The sequence below is a fragment of the Colius striatus genome, chromosome 15 (genome assembly GCF_028858725.1).
Source record: "Colius striatus isolate bColStr4 chromosome 15, bColStr4.1.hap1, whole genome shotgun sequence".
NCBI classification, from domain to species: domain Eukaryota; kingdom Metazoa; phylum Chordata; class Aves; order Coliiformes; family Coliidae; genus Colius; species Colius striatus.
In genome coordinates this window covers 16,174,559-16,190,160 of record NC_084773.1, presented here as the reverse complement: position 1 = coordinate 16,190,160, position 15,602 = coordinate 16,174,559, and the positions used below count along the sequence as shown (strand labels likewise).

Below are 15,602 nucleotides of genomic sequence, written 5' to 3'. Positions count from 1 at the left end.
TGAGGTAGATGAAAAAATACCTTCTCAATCTGAAGGCAAAACGTGCGCTCAGCTTTGGCGCCTGACTGATGATAATGCAGGGTTTGAGCTTAGCTCAAGTGCCTCAATAAAGGAGAGTGGAGAACAGGAACAAGTTGTGTGGGCTTATTAACTTGCTGCTTCAGCTTTGCTTTGCCCAGAGTCCCGTTAGCCCAGGATTCCTGAGAGGTGAAGAGACCTGAAGGGCAAAAAGCTGCAGCCCCTGGAAATAGGGACTGTCTTTTACTTCTGGGAAGCCCTGAGATATTTGACTTAGGAAAAGCATGCTCAGTTGAAGAACTTTCTAACATTTTATTGACTGTAACTTTTCCTCTTTCTGAGTCTTTCTGCAGTTTGAGTTGCACTAAAAGTCTGACTTTATAAGTGGAAGGAATTGAAAAACAGCACCAATAAAAACTGTAAAGCTTTCAAACGTTATTTTTTAAATGGTGCTTCTGTAAAAGATGTAGCACTGTATGCTGGGGCAGAGGGTTATAGGATTTTTTAATAGCTCTCTTCACAACTCAGTCATAAGCTTTACAGCTGTCCCAAACTATTCTGATAAAGCCCCTCTACCTATGCATTGCTATAGATACATTGCATTGTATGTACATAGATGGTGTTTGTGTTTAGCTGCAAGTTAATCTGTAAACTTGCATAGGGAAACATGTATGTGTGCAAGTTACTTACACAAGAATATGTGCTTATTTGTGACATTTGACTATCTGGAGTGTGGAAACTGACATGTAATGGAAAGCAGCAATAGATTTAACCAACTCCTTGATTACTTAGTCACATTCTTGGAGTGGAGACTTGAGCATCAGCTTCATTGACTTTGAAATACTGGCTGATGTCCTGTTGCTGTCCTGGTGGCAAACACCAGTACAGGAGTTAGGCCAAAAAGTACAAGTGCTTGTGCTGATACATGGCCCTGCTCTTACTGTCAAGGCAGGACTATAGCTTTCTATAACACACTGTAAAATAGAGCATCTTCTCCATATTCTAGAGGTCATACTTATTGCCATGACCATTTATGTGTAGAATCAGTGTAAGGAAAGCACCATGTCAAACAGTATCTGAGCTGCATGCTTTCTCCTGCTGGCAGGAGGTACACTGTGGATCACCATTTGGAAACTCCTGCATCACGTCATTGCCTTTGATTTTCTTTAGCCTCTTGCTAGCTGAAGGTGATGCTAAGCTATCTGCCATCAAGTGCCATACCTTGTGATAAGGTGAGAGTAGAGGAAGCCACCTCTACCATTTTCAGGCTATGTACCGAGAAAGAAGTTTATTGAGGAAAATAGCTTTGCTTAGGACCTAAAATAAGGAGTAAATTAACTTGAAAGTCTCTTCTGGCTTTTCATTGTCAAGTGAAAGGTAGTTTCACAGTAGATTTATTTGCCTTGTTTGTACTTTGTATGCATTAGATAGAGCTTGGCTTTTATATATCATGATCTAGGTGGAAATAGCATTCTTTTAAAGCAGCCTTTCCATCCTGAAGGCCAATTAAAACAGGTTGGAGGTCAGTTAAAAGAAAAGGGACAGAACATTTGCTACTTGCTGTATCTATTTCTGTAATGTTATTAGTGCATGTGGTTTTATTTCTAGCATTTTGTTCCAGGGCTTCCTCTAAGACTGAACAAATTAAATCAGTTGGATGCAGTACAGCTTCCAATTTGGGGTTAGAAATCCATTAAATTGCTTGGTGCTTCATTGGCAATACAGAAGTGCTTGGAATGAAAGTGCATTGTGATTGGACATTGATTACTTGAAAAAGAGTTGATGCCTGTGAAAACCACACACCTCCAGTCAGGATGGCCAATTTAGTGGGGCTTTTTTTAGCTTAAAATGTGTATGTTTTGCCCTTGAAATGCTATTCTTCATTACAAGAAAGAACTATGTTAAAACTGAAAATGGAGAGCTGTCTGCCACATTTTTCACACCTCTGGGGGATCAGAGCTGGCCTGGCAGCATGCAGTGCTGCCAGCCATTAACTGCCTCATGGGTAACTAGTCCTTTAAGCTGGTGCTTTGAGGTTATATACATCACTTCTTTTTCAGACAGAAGATCTTTGCATTTGGTCAACCTCACAATTTTACTGTGACATTGAAAAGGGCAAGGAATATCCTAGGATGTATTTAAACCGAGTAAGCTTATGATAGGCACAGCAAGGAGTCCAGTGTTGTAATTTCAGTGCTGCTAGGATCAGAAAAAGATATTTTGTTTCAGTGTTTTGTATGACTGGAGTTATTGCCCCCAGGTGGGAAGAGGGAAGCTGAGCAGGGAGAGTTGGTTGCTGCCTCTGTCCTGGCAGGCACAGCCACGCTGAGTTGACCACTTTGGTTCCTGTCAGTTGGCTTGTTAAACTTTGCAGCACATGTAATGAGACAGAGCTTCAAGTCAACATACCTGCTGTTTTTTTTCTGAGATGGTGTGAGGAGCAGCCACTGGTGAAAGTGTTGTAGCATGGCCAGGCCGGGAGATAGAGAACAGGGGCTCTTTCTAGGAAATGCCTCTTTGCTTTTGCACCGTTCCACTGTGTGAGGATGGGAAATGGTGAAGCCCTTTTCTGGGGCTTCAAAAACAGTGTCAAAAGCAGGAGAGCTGGTGAGTCCCCCATGCCTGAACTGCAGGAGAAATCTACATACTGTTTTTCTTAGAGTTCCCCCCACCCCTGCTTTGCTCAAGCACTCTGAGTGGATTGCCTGCCGTCTCCACACCATTAGTGATTGACCTGGCTCTGCTCTGGCACAACTGGGCAGTGCTGTGCCCCTAGACATGACCAAGGCCTGCTTGCCACAGCCTCTGTAAACGTTGATGCCAGATGTGTGCCAAAGCTTCAGCATCAGGGTTTAGCCCTCTCCCTCCCAACACATAGTGTTTGTGGAGATGGTGCTGCTAACCATGAGAGCTGTGCCTGGTGATGTATTTGCTGAATTAATGTTACTGGTATACTGATGTTGGAGCAGGGGGAAAATGTGTTCTCAGCTAGTTAAGCACTCTGAGCATCCCAGAAATGCTTGTGGACGCAATTGAAACCACTTGCATCCCCAAAGAGAGCAAGGCACATTAGAACTCCATTTCAGGAGGAAATGTATCTTAAAATATGGGTTATTGGATATTACTGAATGATTGTTGACCTCATATTTTCTTAAATCATGGAAGCTTCTGGACATGGTTCAGGGAGCTTCTGGATTGTCTCTTTTCCATCTGCACTCACTCTGTAACCCATAACTGGATTGTACAAAGCGATGTGGTGGGAAGGTCAGGTGGCCAGCAGTTGAACTTATTGCTGTGGGTCTTTCCAGGCATCTGAAAAAGCCAGAGGTTTAACGTGGTTTATCTGCTGTGAGTACTCATGAAAAATTGCACAACTCTCAGATGAAAATATTTGCTTTGCAAAAGTAGCAACTTCTGAAACTGTAAATAGCACTTAATGCCAATTTATCAATGTAACCCTTGTTATCAGTTAATGGAAGCTTAGTTGTTTGAAGGTAGACATATAGTAAATTATGTAGATACTAATCCTCAATAAATTGGTTTAGTATGTTGAATGTACAGTGGGGAACATTAATTGAAAATGTTGGTAGAGAGTCATGGCCTTTATTGATTTACTAAAGCAGCACAGTGGTGATGGAAGCAGGAGTGATTTGTTTGGCGAGTATTTTGTTTGGAGCTAGGCCTCCAGCTTTTGCTTCCGTGGCTTAAGGCAGTGTGCTTTGCCTTGTGGAGGCAAAATTGCTGAGACATTTGCCATTAAATTAGAAAAAGATGAGTTTGTTTTTACATAATGGAGCAAATAACTTGCAGGGTTTTGGTTTCAGGATAGTTATGTTATTCTCGTGGTTGTAGGTAGCACTTTAATTAGAACAAACAAACCATATGAATGTCTGGGCGGATGAAGGGTGGAATTTTATTTGTGGTTTAAAAAAACCCCTTCCACATCCTGCTTTTCTTAACTTCTTACCTGTCATAGGTGGCAAACCAGGATTGCTTTATATTAAATTGTATACAGTTGTTTTTATTTAGATGTCAGTACCCTCTTTGAAAGGGGTTTTTGCTTTGAGGCAATTTTTGCAGCTGATGGCTTGGTGTGTTGTGGAGAGGATCAGTCTCCTTCAGGCAATGCAGATTAATATAAGCAGCAAATAAAGTGAAAAATTGCTGCAATTAAATACTGCCTGCTCTAACCATTGCAGCATCTCCTCTTCTCTGTGTACAATACTGCCTTTGACTGGGCTATCTTACTAGGAGCAGAGGCTGATAGGGTTTGTAGCCTCATTAATTGGGCTATGTGGCTGTGGATTTTTTTTCAGAAGCAGGGAAAGTGTTGTATACCTTATCATGCTGTCTTTGTCCTGCCATCTTCTGTTGGTTCACCTCCCTGTTGCCTGCCAAGGCAGGCTATGCAGGCCTCTAGCAAAGGGAAAGGCTGTGCAGGGCTGGTGGGCTGCTCCGCAGAGACACGGGCTCCCAGTACTTCCTCTGCCATTGAGGACATTGGATGACTTTCAAATGACTTCACTTATTGAAATCCCACTTTAGTTTTTTTTAGAGCATGGAGCAGTTGAAATCCTAAGAGCTTCTAAGTGGGTTGGGATCAGTGCTGAAACGGGTACTATTAGGTTTTGTCTGATGCTGTAGATGCATAGGTAGAGGTCTGTAAGCACCTGAGTTACCTAAGTGCTTTGCACAGTTATTGTTGTACTTGCATGTGTGTGATTGTGCAGAGCAAGCTGGAGCTAATCTTTTAGAAAAAAAATACATTGCAGGTGCTTGCAGGAGGTGATCTTCCAAGCAAAATTTAAAAAGGCAGGAAAGAACTCCACTTGAGTCTTGCTAAGGCTATTAAAATAGGAGGAAGGGCTTTATCAAAATACATTTGTGTAAACTGAACTGGGCCTGAAATAACCTGACACTGCCCTTCTTGAAGAGACATATCAGCCTGTAAGAGTTTCTTGTGGTAGGAGACACACCAGCCCCAGCAGCAGCATAGTGTTACCCAGTGCCCCTGCAAAGGACTACCCAGCCCTTCCTCAGCCACTGAGAGCATGGTTACTCTCTCCTGCTGCCTGTTGGAGCCAAGGAGCTGACAATGGTAGAGATTTATTTCTTTTTGCAGCCTCATGTGAGCATACCAGTTTGCCAGGCTTCTACACACAGGTGTCTTTATGTACCATGTGTATGGTCTTGTGAGTGGCAATAGTTGTGAGCACAGCAGGAGGAAGGGCTAGGGCTGAAAACGTGCCCCTGCTTGGTTAAGATAATTCCATAATGTCTTGAAGCATATCAACCACATGCTAAATTAAATTGTAGTCTGGCACAATGCTTTCTCAGTGATGTGGTTTTAATTAGTATTCTTTGCATTAGTGACTGCATGCATCTGCTGGTGTCAGTGTGGTATTGATTCTTTGGTGATCATGCTACAGGAATTTCCTTTAGACAGTATTGCTGGCCATGACTGAGAGTGATTCATGGTGCAGTTTTCTTGGTGTCTGAATGACCTCTCAAAGTTTGTCTTCACTGTCAAATTAGTTCATATTATGGCTTGAGGGTTGCCCTTAAGTTGACTTCCTTCTGCACATAAAGCCCCTTATATGAGCAGGCTATTAACCCAAGCTAATATGATGCTGCTGCTAATTTGAGCTAAGGCATAAGTAAAGCCTGAGTGAGCACATGCGTTTAGCTGCGAACAGGACCTCTCAGTGATGGGGCACGGCTTCACCCTCATGAGTGCTGCTTGCCCTTCTTGTCTCTTCCTTCCAAAGTGATTATAGCAGCAAATGGGATGTTCACCTCTCTGGTGTTTCTCTTGCCTTCTTTTAGGAGGTAACTCTTGCTGTGCTTGTTGTGGGGCCTTTGCGCCTCAGCAGGAAGGTGAAGGTGATGGAGTTGAGGGGTATAAGATTCTGTGGGTTTCTATCAGTTTAGCTGGTGTATTCAAAGGAAACTCAGGAATGGCTGTTGGGGTGGGTGAACAATTTTCCAGGCTTTAGCTTCTGGCCGTGCATCAGCCACTTTAAAGGAATCTCCAAGAAATCCTCTAGAAGATACTTAAAGACTGCATGTCTAACATGTGAAAGCTCTTTCTGATTTTCATCACTGTGGTGGCTTATGCAACTCTATTTAGTGACCATTCATTTTAGAGGGAACTGGAAAAATCCCATTTAAGGGAAGGTGTTGCTGTACAGCGCAGCTGTGGGTAGCTGGCATTAGCAGTCATAGCTGTTTGGCTGTGCTTGCCTCATAGGAGTAGATTTTGGACTTGTCCTGCGTACAGAAGAAATAAAAATGGACTAAAGCAGCTTCTTTCTGTCCTTACAATCACCTGAATTCTTGCAGTCGCTTTGTGCTTCAGTGTTAATGCCTCACATGTCACTGTTTAAAGGACTCTTCTCATCTCTCTGGGAGCTCACAAGCTTGTTTAAAAGAGAAATTTGTGTGCTTTCTTCCTTGCACAGCTGTATACTTTTAGCATGGCCAGTGTATTCCCTCTCTTGTTCCCCTTGCCCCCATCCTGGAGCTAATTCAGCTGCAGCCATGCTTTCATACCCAATCAAGTGTGCATAGGGCCTCCATTCCAGCTCTGTAAAGCCATCCACAAACATGTGGGAAGAGGATGGTGCCTATTCAGTAAGCCGTGGACTAGGCAGCTATCTTTCGACAGATTAGCCAGAGGAATTTCTATTGCAGGGCTCAATTGTTCTGAGCCTTCAGCTCTCTTTTGTGCAGGAGCAATGAAAAGTTGTGTTATGACAATGGTTGACAAAGTGTTTAATGAAAGCCACAGTTGGCAGTGGCAGAACTTTGAGCCATCCTCTTTTTCTTCAATGCCTGTCATCAAAAGGTGTAGAAATGCTTTTGACATAATCTTCTGCGCTGACAGAGAAATCATTTTGATGTAAGGGTTGCAAGCCTTCACCTTGTTGAACAGAATTCAGCCACCATCATAGTGAGCAGAGACCAGGAGCCACAGAGGTCTCGAGTTTTTCATCTGTCAAGCAAGCCAGGCACCTCTGTTTGTAAGAGGTATTTCCTTTCTGTGCTGGTCAAGTTCCCAAACCAGAGCCAGAACTTCTACGTGAACTCCTGGTCTACCTTGCACCTTTCCCAGGGAGCATCTTGTGGTTCAAAGCGTTGACTCATCCTTCCTTGCTGGCAAGCAGGACTCTTTGACAGCATTATTACTTTCAGGAGGTAGTTTCAGGGCAGACTAAGTACCTAGTTATTTAACAACGCTTTCCTTTCAGTCTTTGCAGTGTTCAGTGATCCACAGTGCCATTTTTTTACAATGGTAACTAAAGGCAAACACTGCTTTCTTAGTTAGGGTGGAATGGATGAATAGACAGAACAAGGCCCTTCCTATATTGATTTAGCAGGCTCTCAGTTCCTGATCATGGGCATCTTCAAGACAGGAGGGGAAAATCCCTACACTGTTGGATTAGCCAATACAAGGAAGATTGTAGCAGATGATCTGCAGAGCACTTCTCATGCTACTAAATCAATCTAAAAAAACCCCACAAGCTTCAAATCAGGTTCCATTCAACAGGAAAAAACCCAATCTGAGCATTAGGAGCTGCTCAAGTTGGTGTCTCTGCCCTGGCTTTTCTACCATCTGTAGAAGCTTCTGACCCTCGTAGGGTGCTTCCCTGAACCTCCAGCCCAGGCTCTCAACCAGGAATTCTGTTAGTTGTCTGAATTCTGTTCTCTTTACAGAGTTGCCTTGTGAGGATCAAAATATCCTCCCATGAGTAACTCAACAGAAACCTGTACTTGTGCAGAGAAGCAGGCAGAACACTGTATAGTCTACTTTCTGTGTGAGTATGCCCACACTTTGGCTTGGCTAGCCCCAGATGTAGATGCAGGTGCCAGGTCAGATGTCTTAGGGGAGTGTTGATTTGGGAAGGGATTTGGCTTTTGAGGGCTCTTTTTCTTTGACAAAGATGTAGAATACTGGTGGCAGAAACACTTGCTCAGTGAGCTCTTGCACTCAAGAAGGAAAGTGTTCTGTGCTATGGGACAGCAGAAACCTGACAGTTTTCAGCAGTGGGACAGCTATAACCACAAGCTTGGCATTTCCAACCAGCCTGCACTGTTGGTCTGCTCAGCTTAAGAGAGGTCGAAGTGATGGAGATGTTACAGCCTGTACAGTGCTTCCTGCACTGCTCTGTGTTTGGGACCCATGTTTCATTCTGGGGAAGCATCATATGCACCCATGACCTCAAGTTTTGAGTTCTCTTCTTTATTTGCATTACTGGAGCCCAACCAAGATTGAGGCCTCATTTCATGAGCATTGGGAAACTGAAACAATACCTACCTCAATTTTATTTACAGTCTAAATAGATAAGACAGACAAAGGGTAGCTGTGGAAACAAAAGCTCTGAAGAGGTGATGTGACATGACCCGGTCACCCAGCAGGAGACTGAGAGCCAGGAATAGATGGTGGTTTCCTGACTCTTGGTCTCAATGATCTATCTGTTGGAGCACGGTAGTTCTTTCTTCCATTTGGATGCTGTGACTAGAGGTTCTGGGAAACATATCCTTTGATTAAAATGCTCAAGAGTCTTTAGCCTGAAGTATTAGCAGTATAAGTTAAAATACAGCTAGTATCAGAAATGTAATAAACTGATTATTTTGGTGTATCTATTTATTTTCAAGTCTCTTGTTTATTTTGCATTGACTGCAACTGATTTTTTGAACAGTATGGTATGTTTGAGGATAGCTGGCAGTTGGAGTGGATAGTATGGTGAGAACTAAGACTTTGGTATACAGGAAGGTGGAGTGCAGCTGTATTTCTGCAGCAGCCCTTGGAAAGTCTTTCTGTTGTTAGAGCAGGTTACATAGAGCTATGCTATCTGAAGAGCCTGCAACTTGTGCAATGACTCTGATGTACAGACTTTTTGATGGCAGCAACAATAACCAATGTAGCTTTGGATGATGTTAAACTGTGGCCATGAAATCCTTTAATTTATGAAGATCTTTGCTTTTTTCACTTGTGAATTTCAGAGGTTCATGTCAGCATCACTTAGTGCTTGAGCATTAGCCAAGACAGGGATTTGGTCCCTTTGAGCACAGTGATAATCAGTTTGGTGCCTATGATTCTCAGTGTTTTGTGTGTAAGAGCCTCATAGGCTGTTGCAGAGGAATGTTTTGAGGATAAATACTTTACCTTAAGAAATGTAAAGATTTGCAGGAATAGCAGGCATAGAAGTACATGAAGACAGATGGATTCATGCACGGTCATGACCGTGGTTGTATTTCCCCCTTACTTTGTCACTAGTATTTCTATGTCAGCTTTGTCTCTATTGAGTTGAGCCTATAGGACATTACCTGTTGTATTTCTCTTTTTGCCTGTATGTCAGGCAGGGACAAGCTCCAACCTGATCTTGCTGTGTGGGTTAAAAAAAAAAAGGCAGTAATGTAATCTGTGGGCAAATTGCACTTTAATTCGTAATTGTGCGATGAATATGGACTTGGCTTTCAAATGCACTCTGAGCTTAAACTGCAGTTTGACTTTTATTTAGATAAATGCCTTTGAGTTCATAGTGAAATGGATATCTACTGTAGGCTGGTATTGATTTAAAGGTCTCTTGAGTGTTTTAAAAGACAGTAGAGGCTTACAGGACAGTATATTTTAAAACTAGATGCTTAGTTAGGTTTTACACTCCTGTGTAGCTTCAGGTCTAGATTCTGTTAAGAGCCAGCCTGTGGTGTTGATTTGTAGAGCCTTCTTTCACAGCAGGTATTGGCAAAAATGGAACATTTCAGGCAAGATGCAAGGAGCTGTCTTCAGAGCTGGCTGCTCTGAAATGATGGGGAACTGCGTGTGTGTGAAAACTATCAAATAGCTGTAGCATGTGAGACTGCTTTGAGGACTTCCCATAAATGCATTACAGGAGGGCAGGTGATCAATAACTGCTTTTTATCTTAAAAGAGGTGTTTATCACTTCCTGCTAATCATGTGAACTTGGTAAGCTTTGTAGTCCTTAGGTCTTGGTGTTTTCTCGTCGTGTTACCAGAAAGTGCAGTGGGTTTACATGAGCAATTCAAACAGGTTTCAATCTATGCTTTTCTGACAGCAGCCCTTCTTTTGTGTCCCTCAGCTCTTGGGTCACATAGCATGGGTAAAAGTTCAGTAGATACCTCAGTGACTTAGGTCCTGTTTACCTGTTCGGGCTTCAGACCTGCTTGGGTTCTGTGGGCACAGCTTGAAAACAAAAGAAAATATACAAAGCAGGAAAGATTGGCCACTTTTCTAGTCAGACTGGCTTGGTGGTTTGAATAAGCAGCTGAATGTTTGAGGGCTTATCTAAAATCAGACCATGAATCTTTTGGGTCATGTTCAGAGGTGCAGTAAGAGGGTGTAACCTCCCTGCAGAAGAGACAGGAGGGTTGAATTTTACCTAGGATAATATCCTAGAGCAGGGTGTGGAGCAGAGTGAAATTAAAGTAGGTTCCCCTCACAATTTCCTTAGAATTTACTGTGGTTGCTTTTCTGCTGCCACCCATCAATTTGCCTCCTCTCTCTTTAGATTACACACTCACAGCAATGCACCAACACTGCATACATCATGTTAATTAGGCCATTTGTTACTTTCTGCATCATTAGTCACTTGGTCTTAATTGATATGTGTTCTCCTCAGTGCCTGGATGCAGGGTTGACCTGATGTGTGTGGTGTGCAGATAGTGCATATCATGGAAGGAAGACTTTGGTATTGCACCATATGATACTACAACAGAGCACAGAAGAGCTCTTGCTTATTGTTTTTAGAGTCTCTATATACATTATTTTCTGTTTGCTGCCCCTAGCAATCCTCACAGTGCATTCCTTCCAGAAGCATATTTTGCTCTGGCTGTATTTCCAAACAGGAATGTCCTGCAAGGCAGGTCTGCTCTCCCAGCAGGCTGTTGTCCTATCCTGTGGTTATATTATCTGACAAGTGGTAACATCTTTAAACTGAAAGAGGGGAGACTTGGGTATTAGGAAGAAGTTCTTTCCTGTAAGAGTTGAGACACTCGTTACCCAGAGAGGCTGTGGCTGCCCCATCCCTGGAAGTGTTGAAGGGCAGGTTGGATGGGACTTTTTGACTATTTGCCATCCATCAGGGAAGTGCTATAACATGATACAGATTTTGGCTGTTGAATAGTTGGAAAGTGGTGGTTCACAGAATGGTAGGGTTTGGAAGGGACCTTCAGAGATCTACTCTAACTCCCCTGCCAAAGCAGGTCCACCTAGATCAGGCTACAACATCAGATTGATTGAGGTGGCTGAGGACCAAAGTGTGTGCTACTGTGTGAATATCTTAAAGCTGCGATTGTTGATTTGAAAAACAAAGTGATATATTAATAACAGCATCTTGTTACAAAATACATTCTATGTTTTCTGTGTAGCACAGTGGTATATAAAAATACTCCAAATGTAGTTATAAAATATTCAGCAGAAGGTTTGTTGACTGGTTCAGTTCAGACTTTAATTTGTCAAGGAATAGCCTATTCATCTGTGATTAGTTTTGTGGTTGTGAATAAGCAGTAGAAGAATAATAAATGTAATTGTGTAATATTAAGACAAATTAAAACCACACTAATGCCAAAGAAAAAGCTTAGGGAGAGATAGATAACACTTTGATCACAGAACTGAACTCACTCCCTCATGAGTTCAGCAGAGAAGTGCTGCTCTGCCATGTTTAAGTGCTCTTTTTTTAAAAACCACCCACAAACCAGCCCACCATCTTCCCAGTGCAACCCAGAATAATTAAGCTGACTGTTTTGCTGAGCAGGTAACTGCAGTATGCTGATCCCACTGTCTTTTATTTTAACAGAAACCTGAGCTACAACAAGTTGACGGAGATTGATCCTTCTCCCTTTGCAGGGCTGTCCAACCTGCAGGAAGTGTAAGTATTCTTTCAAAGGTTTTAATTGTCTTTTGCTAGGGCAGCTTGTGGGCCAGGAGGAAATTGTATATAGTTTCCCAAGACAGTACTTTCCTTTAGCTAACCTGAATGAGCAGACTTGGTGTGGAGGGTTTTTTTCCTCTATTGTACCTGAGCTGTTTTTTTACACTAATCAATTAGCAGAACACAACATCCCAATTAAAACAGCACAGCTGTTATTGGAAATCATTGCAGTTTGCTTCTCTCAGTCTTGTGCAATGTTCTGAGTGAGCTGTTCAGCTAACACACCTGAACATACACACAAAGCTTCTTGCTGAAAGGATAACCCTGAAGCAAGGCAGAACAGCCTGGGTTGTGATACCTGATGCCAACCTAACCCAAATCTCCCGGGAAACAAAGGTGTAGTGTGGTGGGTAACAAAGCACTTAACTGTGTCTCCTCCTCTCTCAGACATTTCTGCTCCTTTTGGAACCAAGACAAATTCTGTTTGAAGTTTGCTAGGAGAGGCTAAAACAGAGCTCTTTTGCTTTGGTCTGGGAAGAGAAGGAGCTGGTGAAGGTCTGAATGGCTGTGCCAGAACCCTCTTGCTGGTAAAAACCCCCTTGTTTAGGGGATTACAGTTATTTCCTAGCTCCTGATCTATATAAATGCTGAGAGGAGTTGTGCTTGTCAGCTATTCACAGTGATTTCTTCAGCTCCAGTTTGGGCTTTTTTAGTCACTTTCGTTTTTCAAATTGCAAGCGGTGGGTTGAGGTAAGGAGCTCGTGTTTGAATGTTGAATCGCTGGCATATTTGAGGTTTGGGCTCTGTTTGAAGAGCTACTGATGCCTCATGGGAAACTGAAAAAACATTTCCTTTCAGAAACAATACTGTGCACTGTGTATATCGTGCATTTTCTCTTGTCCTCTGTCTGTTTTCATTAAATGTTGGCTCTGGAGCTCATGAAGGGGCCAGATTCTGTCATTCTTAAATAAGCAACAGGGTTTATTGCAGGGAGAGTTCTGCCTGACTGATGCCTGGAGGATTGGACTGTGGAGTTTAAAGTAGCATCTATCTCCTGGCCTGATTGCCTCTGGCTCCCCTGATTACACTAATAGTAGGGACCTCGTAGGAATTGTGACTATCTGAGGAATATGCATCAGGAGTGACTGCAGTGCTTTGAAGAATTTAGTTCATTGTGATCATCGTAGAGAGCAGTCAGGGAGGGAAGAGAAAGTGATGCAGATCAGAAAATACTGCCCACAGGATCTGTTTTCTCAACTTTTCTTTAAACTGTGGAAAGCCTTAAATTACTCTGGTCTTAAAGAAAAGAATTGCAGTCCTAATCCCACGAGACTTCAGAATTACTCTAACATGATCGTGGCTTAGCAGTAGCTTTTATTTGTGGAAGTGCCTAAAGGTATGTGACTTTAGGGAATGTAGGGCTGGGAAATGTGTAGACTTGTGATTCCTTAGGTAGGCAATTCCATTGTATGAAGTGTTGCACGTGTTTAGAACAGGACAAGCCCTGCACTGAACAGTCAGCTGCTAGAGATGATGTCAGGATATCAAGGAGGTAAGTCATGCAGGCTTCGAAGTAATGGTGTAGATAAGAGCTGCTTGCTGTGTCAGAAAAGACAGGAAAAGGGAGAGGGCAGAGGAGTGAGTAGGAGGGAAAGGGAGATGTCAGAAATAGGAGACTGGAAGGGCAAAGGTCTGGAGTTCAGCCTGGAAGGCAAACTCTTGAAGATGAAGGAGAAACTCTATTAAAAGCCCTGTCTACCAATCTTGGTTGCTTTTGAATAGCAGCTAAACCACAGACCACTGAAATAAACTGCGTTTCACAAAGAGAACCACATCTGTACTGCCAGAGCATCTCCTTTTCTGAGGGGCTTTTTTTTAAGCACTTTACAAACATTCATGAAATAAGCATCATGCTGTGGCACGTCTTGGGAGCAAGTCGGTGTTTTGCTCTGCGTGCTGTGCTGGGCAAACCAACTCACCCTCGGGGAAAGAGATTGCCCCAAATAATAGATGTATTGATAAGACCTGAAACCTCCCATGGTGCTTGGAACACAGTGCCTGTGGTTCCTGAGCATTATAGATGGGACTCAAAGCTCTGTGTGTGTCTCTGCATGTGAATAATTAGTGTGATATAGTTTTAAAACCTTTTGTTTTGCCTTAATTTTGTTTAAGAAGATGACTGCAGACAAATATTTCAACTTCATAGCTTATATTGGATGCTCTTGTTTTTCTTTACTGAGACTAATAAAGTTAATAGCTGTATTTGCCGTGTTTCTTTCCCTTTCCTTGGGTCTAGGCTTTTCTCTTTTTTTGCTGGAAACTTTTTTCCTTAAATTCTTAAGCATGTGGAATGAAATTTAGTGGCTCAGAGTGATATGAAAGCCTGTGATCCCACATTTTCTGAAATAAGTAGCTTTGTGCTGTCTGAGGCTCAGATGGTAGAGGCTGGAGTGGGATACTGCTTCCTACAGGACACCTACACTTGCTCTCTTCCCCTTTGTCTCTCTCCAGTGACACCCCTCTGGGGTCTGTCCATTCTTGTACTTTGGGTGAAAGGGTGGGATGGAGAGTGCTGCTGTGGGGTGGGTGCTGTGGTCCTTTCTGAGGTTTTGTCAGGTGATATGGATCATGGGTTCCATCAAAGTGATGGTTGCATGGCTCTTGTTTTCCAAGCTCATTTGTAACAACAACTGTGTTAAAATTCCCCTCCACACAATTCACCTTTATTTTCTAAAGTGCCTTTCACAGAAAGCTCTGGAGAGCTGTGCTATTTCTGAGCAGGCTCCATTTCAGCTTGACACCGAGCTAGCAACTGGACTGTAAATGTTTTATATGAGTGGCCCCCTTCCTCCTCTGCCTTAGCATCCAAAGGCAACAGATTTGTTTTGTCAGAGGGGGGGCTGAGATGAGAAAGGAGACTGGAAGTTCAAATTTGAGTATAGCTGTTCTGTTTTGGCTTGGTTTTGCTGATTATTTTTTTTTTTTTGTTCCTTTACATGGGGGGAGGGGGAAGATGAGAGGGAAATCCCAGACAAATACCAAACTTGGCTGCCACCTCTGCATCAGTAACTGGTGCCTGTAAGCCAAGAGAGAAAATGAGGTGGGAGAACCACTTGATGACTGACTTCTGACTGACAGGAGGCTGATATGTGAAAATCACACTTATGTCAAAGGAGGGTTTCACCAGTTGGTAGATACTGACTGGTGTCAGAGCTGACCTAGGCTGACAGAGTGTAGACTGAATTATCCTTCTTCTGTCCCTTTGAAAAAGATGCTTCATTTTATGTTAATAAAAACATAGCACAAATACATGCTTTTAGTGCTCTACCCCTCTTGCTTTATACTTCTGAAAGCTCTAGTCCTTGCTATGACGTGAGCAACAGTGAGCTTTTAGTTGTTAAGTGGAGTTCCTTGCTGAATTGTGATGCATTTGGCTGGTTTTCTTTCCCTTACATTCTAAAGGTACAAGTTTAACGTCAGAGGCAGAGCTGAGGCTGAGGAAAGCTTTTATCCTAGCAGTAGCTGGAACTCCTCATGAAATCAAATATCTTGCCTGCTCTCAGAGGAGTCAGAAGGAAGTTCTGGGATGGGTGTATTGCTGCTCTCTCCTACCTGCTGAAAATAAAGAGAGCAAAAACAACCAACCACAAAACTACAATTTAAGATTGCCCCAGTTTATACCTCTGTCTT

The 15,602-nt window shown here is 42.7% G+C and overlaps 1 protein-coding gene across 1 annotated transcript in view; it reads left to right on the top strand.

Annotated features, from left to right (window-relative positions):
* The window catches only part of LRIG1 (leucine rich repeats and immunoglobulin like domains 1), an 88,871-nt gene that overhangs the window by 21,111 nt on the left and 52,158 nt on the right, over window positions 1–15,602 (top strand). Inside the window, exon 2 of the mRNA XM_062008670.1 lies at window positions 11,838–11,909. Coding sequence (XP_061864654.1) covers window positions 11,838–11,909 — 72 coding nt within the window. The remainder of the gene's footprint in view (window positions 1–11,837; window positions 11,910–15,602) is intronic.